This window comes from Falco naumanni, chromosome 1 (assembly GCF_017639655.2).
Source record: "Falco naumanni isolate bFalNau1 chromosome 1, bFalNau1.pat, whole genome shotgun sequence".
In the NCBI taxonomy this organism is placed as follows: Eukaryota; Metazoa; Chordata; class Aves; order Falconiformes; family Falconidae; genus Falco; species Falco naumanni.
The window spans coordinates 19,527,388-19,545,732 of record NC_054054.1 but is presented as its reverse complement, the minus strand read 5'-3'; the positions used below and the strand labels follow the sequence as shown (position 1 = coordinate 19,545,732).

The window sequence follows — 18,345 nt, the reverse complement described above, 5'->3', positions numbered from 1 at the left end:
CGAACGGGGTGTGAGTACTTTTATTCTGCTTTGGTTGTTAAGGCCATAGAGTATTTCCATCACTTAAGTTATGGTTATATGCACAATAATTAATGATTTAAGCTGACCCATTTGAAAAGCATAGAAGATGTATGCGTTAGTGTGTTACCATCACTTTATTTGTAGTAATGACCGCTACTTCATAGCATCACTGTAAGTGGCAGTTGTTATGGCCAGGTGGGGAGTTGCATTTGTTTGGCAAAAGTCAGCATATGCCCCTCTTCTGGTTTTACTTTTCAGATCATGCTTTATCCCTCATAAACAATGTTAGGCTTTCAGAGCACTGGGATGATTATTTTTTTTTCAGCTTCCAAAGAAGTAACTTTACAACTTACTGAAACCATATAATGGTTTGACTAACAGTGGGGACTAATGTGTTTTCTCATCATCTTTGAGGGCTCCCATCATTTTCTGAGTGTAAAAGCATGCTCATATTCCATGTCTTTCTTAACAAAATGCTTTTAAAAATATTGTTTTTATCTGAGGCAATAGAAGTGCTTTACTTCTGATCGTAATGAGGTTTGATCTTGTCCTCAGTTTTTAAATTCTCCTTTTTTCATGTGTACATGATTTGGGATCTAATGGCAGCTTTACATTTACAAGTGAATTTGAAGAAACTTATTTTTCAACAAAAATAATTCTTAATAAGTATAGTATAAGGAAATGAGATTTACCTTTTTTAACTCTAATTGTAAGAAATAGAAACAAATGAGAAATACTTTTTCTTACTGAGAAGTATACATAGGAGATCTGTAATTAGCCAGCAATTTGGTTTCTGTCTTTCCAAGACACATTTTTCTGAGAATTGATACAGAAGGAAAAAAAATCTCTCAAGAATTTATATGAAGACGGGCCTGACAGCACAGAAGGAAAACTAGTGTTTTCTGCATTTTGAAGAGTTTTCACAGATCACATTGGGTAACATAGATGACTGCAAGAGTACAGAGCGTTGGAGGGTGTTTCTCTAATGACATAACAATAATTTTGTAGATTTTACTGCCTGAAATAATCACATAATGAAAATGGCAGAGTGGACAGACAGGAAGGGTGTAGAGGTCACAGAAAGTAAAGCAGAGGTTGAAATGCTTCTTTACACAGTTGATACTACAAATTTGTTTTAGACATCTCTAGGTTTTTTAATACTAGAAAATACACTCTTTATTAAAATGAGTATGAAGCTTTCTTTAATAACTTGCAGTGTATTTATTTTAGGAGCTATGATCGAAGTTCCAGAAGTTTGGATCAAGAGTCTCCTTCAAAAAAGAAGAAATTTCAAACTAATTATGCATCTACTTCTCACTTACTTGCTGGCAAGAAAGTGCCATCATCTCTACAGACAAAATCTAGTGATGTGGAGACAACAGTGTTTTATATTCCTGGGGTGGATGTAAAGGTAAAAGGAATGTATACCTCAGCAGGGAAGTGCTTGCTCTTTCTCTCTGCTCAAATGGGATTTCAAAGGAAATACATGGTTACAGTATGCACAAGTTTATATATATATACACAGAGCAGCTGGGCAAAATCTTTTTTCAGTTATGTAGGTACTGCTAAAATAGGAATAATGATTTCTGGAACAGTACACTGAAAACTCATAGACACTTTTATGATTGTTTTCTTGGGGGTGAACCCAAAATCTTTTATGTATGATCAAAAATAAAGCTATGTCAAATGACACTCCATAACAAACAGTGTATGTGATATGATATGATGAGAAGAAATCTGTACCATTAATGTTTTGGTGTCTAAAATTAGACAGCTGTTTTGGCTTGTTTTCTTCTCTTACAGGTAATTTGTATTTTATGCCCTTTTTAAATAAAGGAAGGTCTGTTCACTCGCAGTAATTCATGGGAAGGGCAGCTTAGCAGTTGGCCCACTAACAGATAGAGCTCTCTTGCTGTGTCTTCCACATTGCTTATTATAGCAGTCAGAATCTTGGTATAAAAAGCATCTTTTTAAGACCATGTTCTCTCAAACACCATCAGACTGTACACTCTTGGGTTTTTTTAATTGTTGTTTCTATATCCTAGTGAGAAAGGGTCTCACCAGAAATGTTCTTGTATTTGGTGATTTGAAATCACAGTAAGTATGAAAAGGAAAAATAGGTCACTGCTGCACAGAACCTTCATGCAGTTCAGTTGAGGCAATGCCATAAATCAAGTGCTTTTCACTTGAAGCAGCCTGGCTTTTCTAGTAATATGGTGTGGAAGGGCTATATGTGTCCATTTTCTAGTTTTCTGGGCTATCTTCTGGGAAAATAGTTATGTCTCAGGTCCTGCCCATCACTTTTTGTCAAATTCAGGAATAACTATACATTCTCTACAGCTTTTGTTATGTTCTGTGTTTTCGTTGATAGTGTATTATGCACATAGAGGAGGTGTGAACTCTTGGAATATTTTATTATTTTTATTCGTTATGCAACTTTCTGTATGCTGGTGTTTAGTAGTGGAATAGTTCCACCGTGCAGTAAGACAGAAAGCAAGCTCTGCAAGCAGGAACAAACAGTTGGCAGCTCAGGATGTGTACACAGAGTGGAGGAACAAGCTTTAGGCATTGTTTCTAAATAGTTTATTTCTTTTGTTTCTCTGTTTTCTTGATATTTTTTTTTCATAGTGTATTAATTTATCTTTTTTGCACAAAGATTTATGTGCACCAGCTATTTCTGTAGGTCATGGTTGGGAATGTAACATATCTTAACAAGGTATTTTTATAAATAATGGGGAAAAAAATTATTTTGAAGGGAAGGAATGATGCCAAACTGCTACAATAGAAATTGAGCTACTTGTATGAATTAAATTGATCTTTCTTTGTTTTCCAGTTGCACTACAACTCTAAGACTTTAAAGACTGAATCGCCAAATACTTCTCGAGGATCCTCTTTGCCAAGAACCCTTTCCAAAGAGTCCAAGCTGTATGGTATGAAAGATACTGCCACCTCTCCTCCTTTATCTAGCACTATCCACAGCAAGACTAACACCCTACTTCCTCCCCAACCCCCACCCATCCCATCAGGTACTTATAGACAATAACCTTCTAAAACTGTCATGGATTTGTAGCTTTGTTTCATGTAATCTACTAGCTTTAGATCTGTCTGCACATTACCTGAAGCACTGTATTTATCAGGTCTTGACTTTGGCTGCAGAAACCCAATGCCAGAAGGGTGTAAATGCGTTTTTAGAAATCACTTGCCAAACCAGTTTCCCTAAGATTTCTGTTGCAGTCACCATATCCCAGTGATGGGCTGTCACTGCCTTCTCCCTGTGTCATTTAATGAAGTAGTGCTTATTACTGGAAAGTGAAGTTTAAGTATCTGTATAAAAAGTGAATGCTGACTGCTTTATTCCTTGTAATCCAAGAAAAAAATAATCATCAGATGAATCCTTGTTTCCATGCATTACACTATTCAAAGAATACTTTCAGCTTTTAAGTGCCTTCTGCTGCACAAGTAATAAGTAAATTATTGCTTTGTGGAACCTGGTTATTTCTTGTGGTACTTCAGCAGCCATTTTTACATATTTGAATTAATCAAAATACCAGACTAGTGTCCTCAGCTGTTGCAGGCCCTTAAATAGCCATGGTTTGGAGTAACGTGAGTTAAAATACTTAAAGTTTTGGTTTATCTCCAATGCTTCCTGTTTTCAAGCAGGAGTCCATTGTTACGTCATGTCAGATCTAGAGGTATGTAGATTGCTCCTCCAGCTTTTGAGACATTCACTCTTCTCTCCTTCTGTATTTGAATATCACTTCAAAAACAAAGCCAAATTTTTGTCAAAACTTGATGAGCGGACAAAATTAGTAACTGAAGAAAGTTGTGTGTGTTTGGGGTTTTTTGGTTGTGGTTTGTTTTGGGTTTGTTTTTTTTGCAAAACCAATGGAGATGCTGGGAGAGAACAGTGAGATGAGGACACCTTCCTCAATTATCCATGCTATTGAACCATTAGCTCTTACTCCTTTAAGTGTTCGTTCTCTATATGATTACCGAATCTTGTGTAATCTTCATTTATACCACTTTTCTTCAGTTTTGTTCTGTATTTTCCTATACCCTTTCTGATCTTTGCCTTTTAATTTTTACCACATTGTGCCCAGTTACTGGGTCTGTTTTTTCTGTCTGTAAGCTCTACATTTGGTGAGGGGCTTACGGAAATTGCACTGGTATGATGGTATAAGTGTCTCCCAAAACTAAGGATTGCCATTACCATGTCTCTTTATGCATTGTATTTTTAGAAATATTTATTAGTTCTGAATTGTTTCAAAACACAGGTATTGTTATTGATACTACTTTTTAAATATTAATTTTCCTCTGGAATGGAAAACACTTTGTCTTATTGTCTTTGGTGTCCAGTAAGAGCAAGATAGGACAATCTGGTCAGAAGCACTAGACAGAATAGTTCGCATAGAATGAAAAGAGAGTGCTGGTGGGTTTTTTTGGCAAATGAAAGGATTTTTAAGCTCCGTTTTAGTTGTTTAGCTAAAGTTTACATTTTTCTTGAAGAATTAAAAATCAGTATCTTCATTTATCTCTGTTCTTTCTAATAGCTGTATTTCATAGAGACAGTAATTGAGCTGGTATTAATCCCTTCTGTGCATATTTGTGTTTTGATGAGCATGGATCCAAGTGCTAGCCTCTTCCACAGGTTTGGAAGACAACAGTCTTTTTATTTAGTTTATGCTTAGGCTAGCTCCAAGCTTTTAAAAACTCTGGTTTAGAATCTTTAGTTATTCTTTGCATAAACATAGCAGGACTGGTCGCTTACGGTTTTAATCTTTGCTGTATTTTCTCAGTTTAAGCTGACATTCTTCTCAGGCTCATGTATTTGTTTTTCCTAATTCCACTTGCATTTCCAGGCACCTGTGGTTACTTTGCATTGTGTGTTTGGAGAAGAATTGGGTGTGTATCTGATTTCAGTATGTTTTTTTAAAAAGCAAAATGGTGACAGTGACATAAGAGTAATTGGACAAGAACACATGCAAGGGAATTACAAGCAAGAGTGACAGACCAACATTTGGTTTTGCACAGTTTCCTTAGTGAAAACTTACAGCTTAATTTTTTCTAACCGATCTGATTTACGCCTTTTCAGATGATGAGACAGAGAATGAGAGGAAACAGCTGTTAGTTACGAAGTATCTTCTATTGTCTATCAGCTACTGTTGAGTGGTATTACATTAGACAAATCTATCTTTTGAATGTTGCAGCCAAAGGGAAAGGAAGTGGTGGAGTGAAAACTGCTAAACTGTATGCGTGGGTTGCACTCCAGTCGTTGCCGGAGGAAATGGTGATTAGCCCATGCTTACTGGACTTCCTAGAGAAAGCTCTTGAAACCATTCCAATTACACCCATTGAAAGGAATTACACAGGTAAGTTGCATGTTTGTATTCTAGTACTCTACGCTTTTTCTTGTTCTGTCTTCTAGTGGCATTGAGCTGCTCTTCCCTTTAAATTCACTTTCTAATGAGTTCTTGTACTTGTTAAAAGCTGTTAGTTCACAGGATGAAGACATGGGACAATTTGATATACAAGATCCCTTAGAAGAGTCTACAACATCATTAGTATCGTCCTCGACATCAGCATATTCATCCTTCCCTGTAGATGTGGTGGTTTATGTACGAGTTCAGGTGAGCATTTTAACTCAACATTCAGTATAGGAAGTAATTTCAGTCACAGTCTTTGAGACAATCCATGCTTCTAAGTGTGCTTTTTTAAAAATAAAAAAATATTCTCAAGTGACTTTTCTGAGATACTGATGTCTAGTGTGATGGTAAAGGAGTTTTGCAGCGGAAGTTCTGACGTAGTTTAGTCCTGTGGAGACCATAGAAATGAACTGTTTTGAGAAGTCACAAAAGCTCTGAGGATTTTTAATCATTATTTCTGCCTTGTCTGTTTTGGATTTTTTTAAAAAATATCTTTCATAACAAGTATTTCTATCCATTGTTTATAGGTACCATTACAAACCAAAAATAATAATTAAAGCTTTTCTCAATTTATATGGAAAATATAGGAATGTACAGTTATCATCTACAAGGCGTTATTCATACTGCTTAATATGTGATGTTTCTGGGCTTTTTATGCGTGTAAGAGAGATAAGTGCTACCACAGAGTGATTCAGAGTACTTGAGCTTGACCTGAATGTTGCTACTACATTTTTCCACTTTGCCCAAACAAATTTTTTTCCTTGATTGTGTTCCCAAATTGAACAATGTGTTCTAACTTGCTTTTTTTTATTTCTTTTTTTGTATGCCTATGAAAATTAACCACTACAATCTGTAGCCTTTCTCAGCTTTTACTTGCAGGCTCATCTAGCTATGTATTGACTTGACGAGGAGAAAGAGAGGGGGATGTACACATCCTCTTCTGTGTCCAGGCTTTCTGTGTCTTAAGTTTTCCAAAAACTGGTCCAAATAATAGCTCTGGTGTTGGAGGGATTGCCTGAAATGAGTGTATCTGTATCAACCTGTATACAGTTACGTTACTAATTCTAAAACCAGTGTGAAAAGACTTCAACTTGCTTAGATTTAAAAAATAAATACATAGCACTTTATATGTTAAATTTGGGATGTTTTTAGTATTTCATATTCGTTCATTGAATGCTTTATTTTCCTTCTGTCTTTCAGCCTTCTCAAATCAAGTTCAGTTGCTTACCAGTATCAAGAGTTGAATGTATGCTGAAGCTGCCTTCCCTGGATCTGGTCTTCTCTTCAAACCGAGGAGAACTGGAAACATTAGGCACAACGTACCCATCAGAAAATACGTCAGTTGCTGGCAGTACTTCACAGAGTGGCTCAAAGAATTCAGTTAGTAAATCTGGAGGACCAGGTAATACGTATATGAATGCTGACACTATATACAGCTTGTAGCATAAATAAAAGGAATGTTCTGTTGTCTAAAATTACAGGAGAAGTTAAGCTTTTACATGCCTTAAGGCTAGGCATTTACGTATTAGTGAGTTCAGTGGGATTTCTTCATGATGTATTAGCTTCCCATAAAAGCTTGTGTAGGTAGAGTATATTGGAGTTTTTCTTGCATCGGTTAAGCAAGTTCAGGTATCTCTTGCAAAAGGCTAGCATCAATACGTAGACTATTTAAGCCACATTGCTGCTACAAGGGCAGAATTTGATGTGCATTTGGTCTGTTTAATATTGCTGTTAACAGTCAGTGTTCTTTCACAGTTGAAAATTTTTTTGTACTGAAGCTAACTTTTGCCAAAAAAAATGTGACCTCAGGTTCGTCACCTGGACTCGGCAGCCCCCTTGGCAGAACACGGCACAGCAGCAGCCAGTCAGACTTAACTACTTCAAGTAGCAGCTCCTCAGGCCTCAGCTTTACCGCCTGCATGTCTGACTTTTCCCTTTACGTGTTCCATCCGTATGGAGCTGGAAAACAGAAATCTGCCGTTACTGTTCTCACCCCTGGGTCAGGAGCCTTAGGTACAGAACAAGTTTTTGTTTGGTTTAATGAACATTGTTTAAGTTTGGCATGGCTTTCTGAGCTGAAGATTTGAAAAGGTCATGGAAGATTAAACTTTCTCCTTTCTGTTTCTAGGCAATGTGGATGAGGAGCCAACTTCGGTCACTGGCCGGAAGGATTCTTTAAGCATTAACCTTGAGTTTGTGAAAGTCAGCCTGTCACGAATAAGGCGCTCAGGAGGTTCCTCCTTTTTTGAGAGTCAGTCTGCAAGCAAAGCTACCAGCAAGATAGATACTACATTGATAAACATATCTGGTAAGTGCTTGTTTCCTTTTAATCCCATCTATTCAGGTAATTACAGAACTGCTGTTCCAGTGATTGTCTTTACTCTCAGCACTTTTGTTGATGTGTGAGAGCCATCTACTTGTACCACGTAGTAAAGGTTTTGCTCAGAGTACCTATTTGCAGATGCACTTTTTTAGCCTCCTGCTTCATGTAATGCAACTAAATGACTTGCTCAAACACATCTCTGACATCAGTCCCTGTGACTTAATGTGACTCTTGAATATTCTGAGATTGTGCTGGCTGTAACTAGGATGCAGTTAGCCTTCTTTGTAGCAGCCCGTATGGTGCCATGCTTTGCGTTTGGGGCTGAAATAGTGTTGGTAACACACAGGTGTGTTGGCTGTGGCTGAACAGGCCTTCTCTCTTTCCTGCTTTGCTCTGGGGTTGACACAGCTGGGACAGCCAACCCACATTGACCACAGGGATATTCCATAGTATGTGATGATGGTGTGCTCAGTAATAAAGCTCAGGGAAAGCGGGAGGAAGGAAGGATATTGGTGGTTATGGCATTTGTCTTCCAAAGCAGCTGTTAAGTGTGCTGAGGCCCTTTTTCCCAGCAAACAGCCAAACATCTGCCTGTCAGTGAGGAGCAGTGAACAATTTTATTTTTTTCTTCTTTTGCATGCACAGCTTAAGCTTTCCCTTTGAAACCATTGCTGCTTTAATGCACAAGCCTCCTTGCCTGCCTTCTGTTTTCTCCCTCTCCCACAGGAGACTGGAACGAGTGAGCAGCTCGGTGGGCATTTGGCTGTTAGCTGCAGCCAACCCACAACAGCGATAAAGCCTACATAGTTTCTGTTTAGTCAGCTTTAAGTTAGGTGTCATTTTAGTTGTATTGCAGATATTTCTGTCAGGTATTGTCAGAAGGAAGTGGTTTCAGGTCATTATTTAGTAGTGATCTTAGTATGTCAACTTTATTGTAAGTTCTTAGCATGCAAAACAAGGTAGTTATTTTCCACCTAATTGCACAATATATATTTTTCTTCAGATAAAGTGCTGTTCTGTACATTAGCTTTGTACCTGAGAAACTAGTCTTTGAAGAGTATTGTTTGTTGAGCAATATCTATGCCCTTTATTTTTTAGCCCTGTTTCTGGAGAGCTCCAGAAGTCTGTGTGACTGCAGTGCAGTGATACGAGACTACATAAATGGCAATGAGATGGAACATTTAATATCTGTTCTTGTTTACATAATTTCTTTACGTGACAAAATTGGTAGCCTTGGTTAGCTTGTAAATACTTTTATATTAGTTATACTAGTAGTTCTTGTTCCCTCCCCCCCCCCAAAAAAAAAAAAAAAAATCCTTCTTCCTAAAAGATTTCATTTTTTCCTCACTGTCATGCATTGTTAGAGTTAAAATAGTGGGTTTGAAATCCTCGAATTACATCATTTCATTTTGGTGTACTGCTGCAAATCTGTTTTACTGCTGATGATCAAGAGCAGTGATGGTAATCCAGCAATGTATGTTTCTCAGACCAATCAGTTGAAGGGACTAATAATAATTAAGAAAAAAGTATACGATGAGGGTTGGCCTTTGGTCTGGGTTTCTTTTCAGCTTGTTTGGTGGAATTCTGCTGGGTTTTCTCCATCTGTTACGCTGCACTAACTTGCTCGCTAAAGTTAGAAAGCAGTCGCAGTATGCCCACGGTGCCTATATAGCACAGCTTCGGTAAGTCTCCACGTAACAGGAGTGAGCAACAAGGGGATGACCTTCAGCAGCCCCCCAGTGCCCTAGTGTGAATGCTCTTTTGTGTCACCCTTCCATCAGAACAGAAGGATGAACAAACTGTTTCTCCTTGCTGATTTGTCTCTTAATACATTTTGTAACAGATAAACCAGTACAATAATAATAAAACCTTTTGACACATTTGTTCCCAAAGTTGGTTAAGGTTTCAGCTGGACCTAGTTTGGTAAGCACTAAGCACCCATTTCATAGTCCTCTCTTCAGAAACAGGTATTTCACAGCTCTCTCTTGCTACCTGAATAGGACAAAATCTTTTACAGATACTCATCCTTTTTTTCTTTTTTTTTTTTTATATGAAAACTAGAAATAGTCTAGTTTTGAAGCAATCTTCCCATAGAGAGGGAAAAAAAATCAAAGTTGATTATCTAGCACAATTAAGAGTGGTATTATAGAGGTGATAGCTGTGCATATTAAAAATTACAGCTGAATCTCCTTCACAAGCTGCCGCCTTAGCATTCTTCATTATCTTTTTTCTTGTTTCTTTTATTTTTTTTTATAATTGGTCTGACATTTGCTGTGTGTTATTATCTTAATTCTGACTGCATTGCTGTGTGTTTAACTCAGTGATGCAGTTCTGCAGTCTGTGTTCATTTACTACCTGTCAAATTCACCACCTTGCCACCTCACCAGCTGGTGCCTGTGAAGCTACAGTGAGAGTTGGACTCCTCAGTACTCAAGGAACCTTGAAGTAGAAGTGGAATTTAAAGATTTCTTATTTATTTGTTTTTCCTCACTGCACATAGGATCCTGAATTACTGGGCAAACAGCAGAATGGTTGCCATTAAAGCCCTCAGGTGAGGTGTCTGAGGCACATACGACACAAGTAGGACCCAACATCAATTGTATTCTTAGGTTCTATCTTGCCTTTATGAAATGTGGTTGTATCTAATACTGTATGTGGAGAAAAGGCAACACTTCAGTAAAACTGCTTTTTCATTTCAGTAGAGACTATACTGCTAGGTAAAGAAGTATTTGACTATATTGTACACCTATTAATTAGATGTGGTTACCAAAACCTGTTACTGCTGAGAGTTTACAGTATGTGTTTTTTCTTTTTCAGCGGTCTGTGATATTGGATCTGCTTCTTTTAAATACGACATGCGCCGCCTCAGTGAGATTCTAGCTTTCCCAAGGGCTTGGTACAGGAGAAGCATTGCTAGACGGCTTTTCCTAGGTGATCAAACAATAAATCTTCCAGGTAAGGCACTGCTTCTTATTGTGTTAAACCTTTTTGTACAAGGGGTTATAGTAGGAATTGTATAAACATCTATTACCTGGGTATTGTTACATATGTGACTAGATATAAATGTATTATAATTTATTCCATATGCAGTCACGCTCAAAAGTTTAATAGAAAATCCTAGAAAGAAGAAATGGAAAATTTCTAAAATAGGTCATGGAATTATTTAAAGAGCTTATGTTAATGAAGACAGAGGAAAACCTTTAGTTACAATAAACAAAATATATTTTGACACTGTCCAAATACTTCTTAGTGTATGAGGATCTCGTTAAACAAAAATGAAGTAGTTTTTCTGCCTTTCATGTTGCTGCTTTTTTTTCTAGTAGCATCGGGTCCTGGAACGCCAGATTCAATTGAAGGAGTAAGCCAGCATCTGTCTCCTGAATCGTCACGGAAAGCATACTGTCGGACATGGGAGCAGCCCTGCCAGTCTGCTTCATTCACGCACATGGCACAGTCACCTAATGTTTTTAGTGAACATAATGCAAGCAGCAGTATGTCACCTGGGACAGCATCTCATAGCTTAAAGTCTCCTGCTGTTACAAGATCCAGGAGTGTGTCTGACTCTTCAGTGCCTCAGAGAGGTTAGTAGACAATGTGATCTTTATTTTTTTAAAGTATTTCCAGCAGTCGTGTGAAAGAAGTGTGTCATTGCTGCTTTGCAGAAAGCAACCATAAAATATTATTTTCCACTGTGCCTGGGAGTGCAGAGTCAATGGCTTAGAGAAAGAAAAATGTCTGAAACGGATGAATCAAAGTGTAGTTTCTTAGCATACTTTCTATAAAACTGCAGTTTCTTTTACTAGAGCAGGAGTCGTTTAGTTGGGATTAGGTGGGTTCTCCAGCTTAATTTGATTATATAATCATCTTCTTGGCCGTGAGTTCTCATCCAAGAAGTTACCATGCTGTTAGCAGAGGGCTGGTATCACAGCTCACAGGTGACGTCAGTTATTTCATTTCATCTGAGACTTCAGGCTCGCACTAAGAGGCCTAAATAAGAGGCCATATAAGAAATAAAGTAACTTTTCATTTCTTTCACTACACATGTTGCTGTATTGTCTCATAGCAGTGTAGCTGTTCACAGGGCATTAGATATGGATAGGAGATGTAGAAGTATGGTGCTTTTTTTAGTCTAGGAAAAATGTCTGTGAGAAAAGAAAAGGCAGGTGTTTGGTCTGTTTAAAATGCAAGCAAGATGTTATGTATGAATAGTTTTTCAGAGAAGACACAGTTGGAGAAGGATTTATGACTGATAGACTGGCTTGTTGATAGGAAATGCAGTTTTACACAGGATTTAAGAGTATTGCCATGATTTTTGTAAAAAGAGCAAGGAATATGCTAATACTTGAAATTCTGACTTTGCACTTGTGCAATTAACTGCCACCTGAATATTCAAATTCAAATAATTCGTTTTCTGAATGAACTGGTATTTTCAGACAGCTAAATGATTTAAAATATGCTCTTGCATGACTGACTGCAAATTAAAAATTGTTTCTCTTAAAGACATTAGTAAAAATAAAAGTGTAAAATGAGTCAATTTCTGTGACAACTGAAGCAACACATATTGCAAATCCTCTAGTTCTCACTTATCCTCACTCATAGTTTTGTGGCACTTCTTAAATACAGTGTTAGCCTGTGCTTTTACAATATGTACAACAAATATATTCTGCCAGTTTTTCCTAGCATGTGGAATAATTTAAATTTCTCTCTACTGTTTTCTTTAGATACTCTCTCAAAAACATCAACTCCATTCAATAAGTCAAATAAAGCTGGAAGCCAGCAAGGAACACCATGGGAAACACTGGTTGTATTTGCTATGAACCTAAAGCAATTAAATGTTCAAATGAATATGAGCAATGTAATGGGCAATACAACGTAAGTATAAAAGAGAACAAGCATCTTTAAACAGACAGTGTTGTTTTGGGGGCAAAAACCCCCGATCTTCCCCATAGACTGTAAACAGCCTGTTGTTTCTAGCTCTTAAGATCCAAACTACTTCAGTTTTGAGCTGTGAAGCCCCTCATGAATGCTGATGGATGCTTAATCCTGAAGTCACATATGCCTAAACCATGATATTTGCTGCTGTCCAGTATTTTCAGTTTCTCTTTGGACAGCCTGGAAAATTGTTGTCTATTTTCACCTCTGTTCTAGGTGGACCACCAGTGGTTTGAAAAGCCAGGGTCGTCTGTCTGTGGGTAGTAGCAGAGATCGGGAAATTAGCATGTCTGTTGGCTTGGGCAGATCACAGTTGGACTCCAGAGGGGGCGTTGTTGGAGGTACCATAGATGTTAATACCCTGGAGATGGTGGGTAAGTTGGAAAGCTGCCTGGTATTAGTATATGCTTCAGACAACAAATGTGAAAAACTGAAGAATATATACAGTACCTCACTTTGTGAACATGCTACTGTATAAAACCTTTGGATTCTTACTCATGCAGTCTGACTAGGAAGCACACTTTGAAGGGATAGCTGATTCAGTCCTAAGCTCACTACAGAATTACACTACCTATTTATGCCACCCTCCAGCCCCTCTCAGCTGTCTGGACGGATGGCAACTGAAAGATTTGATAGCATTTCAGCTTCTCCTAGAATTTCACAAGTGCTTATGGTCTGGGACATGCAAAACAGGCTTTGGAAAGAGGCTGGGTGTTCTGGCGCTACACCAGAGTCATCACCTCCCCATGCATCTGGAAAAAACCTAGTGCTTTCTCAGCCCCTCTGTGTCATGTGGATGGCATAAGGCTGATACCAATGGAAAAACTGATTTTCTTTAATGTTATATTTCTGTTTTGCTTTGGTTCTATTTCAGCTCATATTTCTGAACACCCGAACCAACAGCCCAGCCATAAAATTCAAATTACCATGGGTTCTACTGAAGCACGTGTTGACTATATGGGGTCCAGTATCCTAATGGGAATCTTCAGTAATGCTGATCTTAAACTACAGGATGAATGGAAAATTAACCTGTATAATGCTTTGGACTCGAGCATGTCTGATAAAAGGTAATACTGCTTCCTGTGTTTAAAATGCATCACGTTTGTTGATAAGGTCAAATCCTGCCTATACGTCTTCTGCCCAGTATTGCTAACCAAAAATGTAAGCGTCTGCTAAAAAGCAAAGGTTGACTGTTTTGTGGTTTGTTCTTTGATTATTTTTTTCTCAGTAGGAAATAAATTAACTGTTAACATTCCTGCTGTTTTTAATATCTAGCGAGATATTTGTCCATGGGGACTTGAAATGGGATATCTTCCAAGTGATGATTTCAAGATCGACTACACCAGACCTAATAAAAATAGGAATGAAACTCCAGGAGTTCTTTACTCAGCAGTTTGATACAAGCAAGCGAGCTTTGTCCACCTGGGGACCTGTTCCTTATCTGCCTCCCAAGACAATGGCCAACAACTTAGAGAGAAGCTCACATGAGCAATGTAAGTGGTACAAAAATTAATGTACTTCCCAAGTAAGGTGTTTTAATTGCGAAAATCCATATGAGCAACTTTATATGTGCAATTATATCTATTTTGGCTTGAAATAGTTTCTTCAGTACATTTTTTCCTGTCAGTTTGGACTGGCAATAACCTTTCAATGAAGGACGCTAATATCTCGAGTACCCCGCTAGACCTGGAGTACAATAACAACTAACTTATGTTATTTTGGGAGGTTAGTTAAAAATATGTATTTTAAAATAGAAAAATATTTTTTTCAGTTTTCATACTATTTCAATAGAGTTGAAATACTTTTCAAAGTCTATTTTGAAGTCTTTCTGAAAAATTTTACTTTGAGTGGCAGTGGAAGTGTGACGTTCTTCTTACTTTCTGTTGGTTATGAGCTGAAACCATTATTAGTCTGAAGACAGTGAGTGAAGTCATTGATTTCCAAGTACGCTTGTTCAGGAACTCTTAAGCTACAACCACCTTAGATCACAAAGATGGAACAGTCAATGAAATAGATTAGAAAATATTGCTCATAATTCCATGGTTCTAATAAAAATATAAATATGGCAGCAGCTTTTTCTGTATTTTTCTCTTTCCTAAAGTTTGTTCTTGCTATTGCATGTTCACTTTCTAGTGTTGGATGCAGCCCATCATCGCCATTGGCCAGGAGTTCTGAAAGTGGTGTCTGGGTGCCATATATCCTTATTTCAGATGCCATTGCCAGAAGATGGAATGCAATTTGGAGGATCCATGAGCCTGCATGGAAACCATATGACACTGGCTTGTTTTCATGGACCTAATTTCCGCTCCAAATCATGGGCCTTATTTCACCTTGAAGAACCCAATATTGCATTTTGGACAGAAGCCCAGAAAGTTTGGGAAGATGGTAATTTAAACCATTTCCTATCTTTTCTAAATTCCTTTAAATGCATTTTAAGAAAGTATTGATAGGTGAGAAGAAATCAAAGGAAAGATTATCGTCTTTTAAGTTGTAATTCAAGATTTTTTTCCCCAAAATTTACCGCTTACCTAAAATAATAACTTGTTCCCTCTCCATCTTTAGCAGTTTGATTTATCTGTGGAATAATGCAAAGTACATTTTCAAATACACTAGATATATCCCTGATAATGTCCCTACAAAGTGGATTGTTGGCCTTGTTGATTGCATGTCTGTGTTTATGTACTCCTTGTGTTTCTGTATGATGAATTTTGATTGTCTTATTGCTTATATTTGTCTTCATATTGTGAAGTTTCTACTGCCTGTAGCTAATGAGGATTTAATTTTTCTGTTGTTTGCAAGCTTCATACCAGTTTTTACTGCCACTGCCATACTGGTTATTCATGTTATATACCTGTGCAAGGAGAGGAAAAATCCTGCCACCCTTACCAAGCTGCTTTTCCTTTTTTTTTTTTTTTTCTCTCTCTTTTTTTCCCCCTCTGTCTTACCCTATGCTGCCCACACCTTCAATGCAGGTACTAGTGAACACTCCACATATATTGTGCAAACCCTGGACTTCCATTTGGGCCATAACACTATGGTCACCAAACCGTGTGGAGCCCTCGAAAGCCCTATGGCGACAATCACAAAGATCACGAGGCGCCGCCATGAAAACCCCCCACATGGTGTTGCCAGCGTGAAAGAATGGTTCAATTATGTTACAGCCACAAGGAACGAAGGTTAGATTATTAATGTTCATTAAGTTTTGGGATCTGTCTGCTTGCCAGGCAGTGCAGATGGTGCTGTTCAACAGCTGCTAAATTTCAAGCAGGCTACAGGGAGAAGGGAATTTGAAATGATGTAAGCTGTTTCTTCTTGGGAACCTTATGGTGAACTGTGGAATGAAGCATAGCAATATGCTGAACAGCTGGAGGTGTTACTGAGCCAAGTCCTTTTTCAAACTGTGCAGTAAAGCCAGAATGTTCTGTTAATGTACAGCATGTTTATGTATCTGGCCTTGCAGTAGTTCCAGTCTTTTCCTCCTTTAATATGGACTTTAAGCTTCCAAAAAACTAGCAAAGATTCTTAGAAGTGCTTGGATGTTGTGGTTCTGACACTTCTTTCCTTCTCGTTATGAGATGCATTTTGTGAAAATTTGTCACCCTCAGTGCTGACAAGAACCATTTTTTAATAAAGACTACTGAATTCAGCAATTTCCTGTTGTCCATGTAGAGCTAAACCTGCTTCGAAATGTCGATGCTAATAACCCAGAGAGCAGCACAACAGTGAAAAGCTCAAGCTTGCTAAGTGGCTTCAGAGGTGGCTCCAGTTACAACCATGAAACTGAAACCATCTTTGCATTGCCAAGGATGCAGCTGGATTTTAAATCCATTCACGTTCAAGAGCCTCAGGAGCCTTCATTACAAGGTGCAGTAAACAGTTTGTTTTTTCCTGGTCCAAAGCTATTTGTCATAAATGAGGAGTTAAATACAAAGCTACTGTGCTAAAAGAAGAGGATTTAATCTGAGAATTACTGCAGATCTGCAAGAAAGGGTATCATTTCGTAAAAATACGTGGAGGGAGTTCTGCTGATAAAGTAAAGATCTAGTCCAGAGACTGGTCACTATAGAAAAAAACTTCCTAAGATAAATAATATGAACATTTCAGCATGGTTGGCTGTTTTTAGAGTGTTGTTTTTCTTATTAAAATATTTTAAAAGTGGGCCATTCTGAAAAACGGAACACGAGATGGGTACCTACATTTTATGCTCTTTTCAAAATGTTATCTTCAGATGCAGTTGGAACTGGTGGGAAAATAAGAATTCTGAAGGTATAAGACATAAATGTAGGTGGTTATTTTGGCTCAGCTGTGGTTTTACTCCATACCTGATCCTGCATAATTCTGCTGGATAAGTCAACCTCTTGGGTTTTGGTTGTTTTTTAATAGCCAAACTAGCAAAATCTATTAGGTTTTCTTATTGTCTAAAATGATGCACTGACAGTGTAGCACAAGCACTAGATAACTGCTCTAGTTTGAGTTTCCATGTTGAGCACGATCAGGGTTGGTACACGGTAGTATTTCTTTGTTTTCAGTATCTTTTACAAAATACTAGATGTTACTTTGATGGGAAAACTGTTTAAAAAGTGCTGAGGCTGCTAAATGCAGCTCTTAATTGTGGTCCTTCCTCTCTGAGTCTCTGGTTCAGTAAGAGCAGTATCATTTTCAAATTTGTTGTGTTCACGTTCTGTGTACTTTTATGTATACCACCTGTCCTTAGAAGCATATTAATACTGCTTTTATCTGACTGTAGATACAAGTGTTAAACCAAAGGTGGAGTGCAGTGTAGTAACTGAATTTACAGACCACATTTGTGTGACTATGGATGCTGAACTGATTATGTTTCTGCACGACTTGGTATCTGCTTATCTAAAAGAAAAAGAAAAAGGTAAGTTGTTTCCTTTACCACAAAAGGTAACACTTGTGTGACAATCTGCAGTTGTCAGACTATTCAGTAGGAAATAAATCATACTTTTTATGAACAGCTGACTTGTTAAAAATTGATTTAATTTAAAAAAAGTTAAGCCTAACTTTGCTGCCATTGAAATCATCAGAAATATTATTAATTATTCTTGAAATCTGAACTTCATGCTATGAAATGATAGTTAGCTCTTTCAATCACTAGTAAGTGAAATTTAACCATACAATAACAAAAGGTTTTTTCTGGGTTATTTTGGACTGAAAGCCAAGAGGTAGTTTGGCACTTCTCAAAATGCGTAACAATGTTCAGAAAATACTTGAGCTGATTTTAAGTCAGCTCCTGTAGGAATGGAAGCAGAGTGGTTGCAGGCAAACTTAAAAGCTTTGTAGTATCACTACACTGACATGCCACCACTGTGTAGGGAGCTGTACTCAGTGAGGCACGCTTTGCTGCACTGCGTGGGCACAGTAGGTTGTTCAAAAACCATTCAGTCAGCTCAGCTCCATTGCAGCACTTACATGGAGTGTGCTGCAGAGAACAGACATGCTCCTGCATTTCTGTTCCTTAACCACTATTGATGAGCTTGTGCTGGTTACTACAAGTCATAATCATGCTCCTGTTTTGACACCTGGTGTTTAGTTTAACTTTCCTTTTGTAAGATGTTATGTGCAGATGCAAACTGCTTTAGGAAGCTACATTACTTGTATTGCAGTCCTTTCATCAGTGGTGTT

The 18,345-nt window shown here is 37.8% G+C and overlaps 1 protein-coding gene across 11 annotated transcripts in view; it reads left to right on the top strand.

The window, feature by feature from the left end:
- Positions 1-18,345, top strand: part of KIAA1109 (KIAA1109 ortholog) — a 125,136-nt gene that overhangs the window by 103,451 nt on the left and 3,340 nt on the right. For 8 of the 11 annotated variants that reach the window (XM_040583966.1, XM_040583943.1, XM_040583950.1 and 5 more), the window contains 17 exons: positions 1,252-1,432; positions 2,855-3,047; positions 5,229-5,390; positions 5,509-5,648; positions 6,645-6,846; positions 7,254-7,457; positions 7,573-7,752; positions 10,585-10,722; positions 11,088-11,348; positions 12,489-12,639; positions 12,916-13,073; positions 13,574-13,766; positions 13,975-14,192; positions 14,833-15,084; positions 15,672-15,875; positions 16,369-16,563; positions 17,447-17,581. In XM_040583966.1, the coding sequence (XP_040439900.1) occupies positions 1,252-1,432; positions 2,855-3,047; positions 5,229-5,390; positions 5,509-5,648; positions 6,645-6,846; positions 7,254-7,457; positions 7,573-7,752; positions 10,585-10,722; positions 11,088-11,348; positions 12,489-12,639; positions 12,916-13,073; positions 13,574-13,766; positions 13,975-14,192; positions 14,833-15,084; positions 15,672-15,875; positions 16,369-16,563; positions 17,447-17,581 (3,167 nt within the window). The remainder of the gene's footprint in view (positions 1-1,251; positions 1,433-2,854; positions 3,048-5,228; positions 5,391-5,508; positions 5,649-6,644; positions 6,847-7,253; positions 7,458-7,572; positions 7,753-10,584; positions 10,723-11,087; positions 11,349-12,488; positions 12,640-12,915; positions 13,074-13,573; positions 13,767-13,974; positions 14,193-14,832; positions 15,085-15,671; positions 15,876-16,368; positions 16,564-17,446; positions 17,582-18,345) is intronic. The other 3 variants (XM_040584009.1, XM_040583937.1, XM_040583974.1) reach the window with 2 other exon arrangements.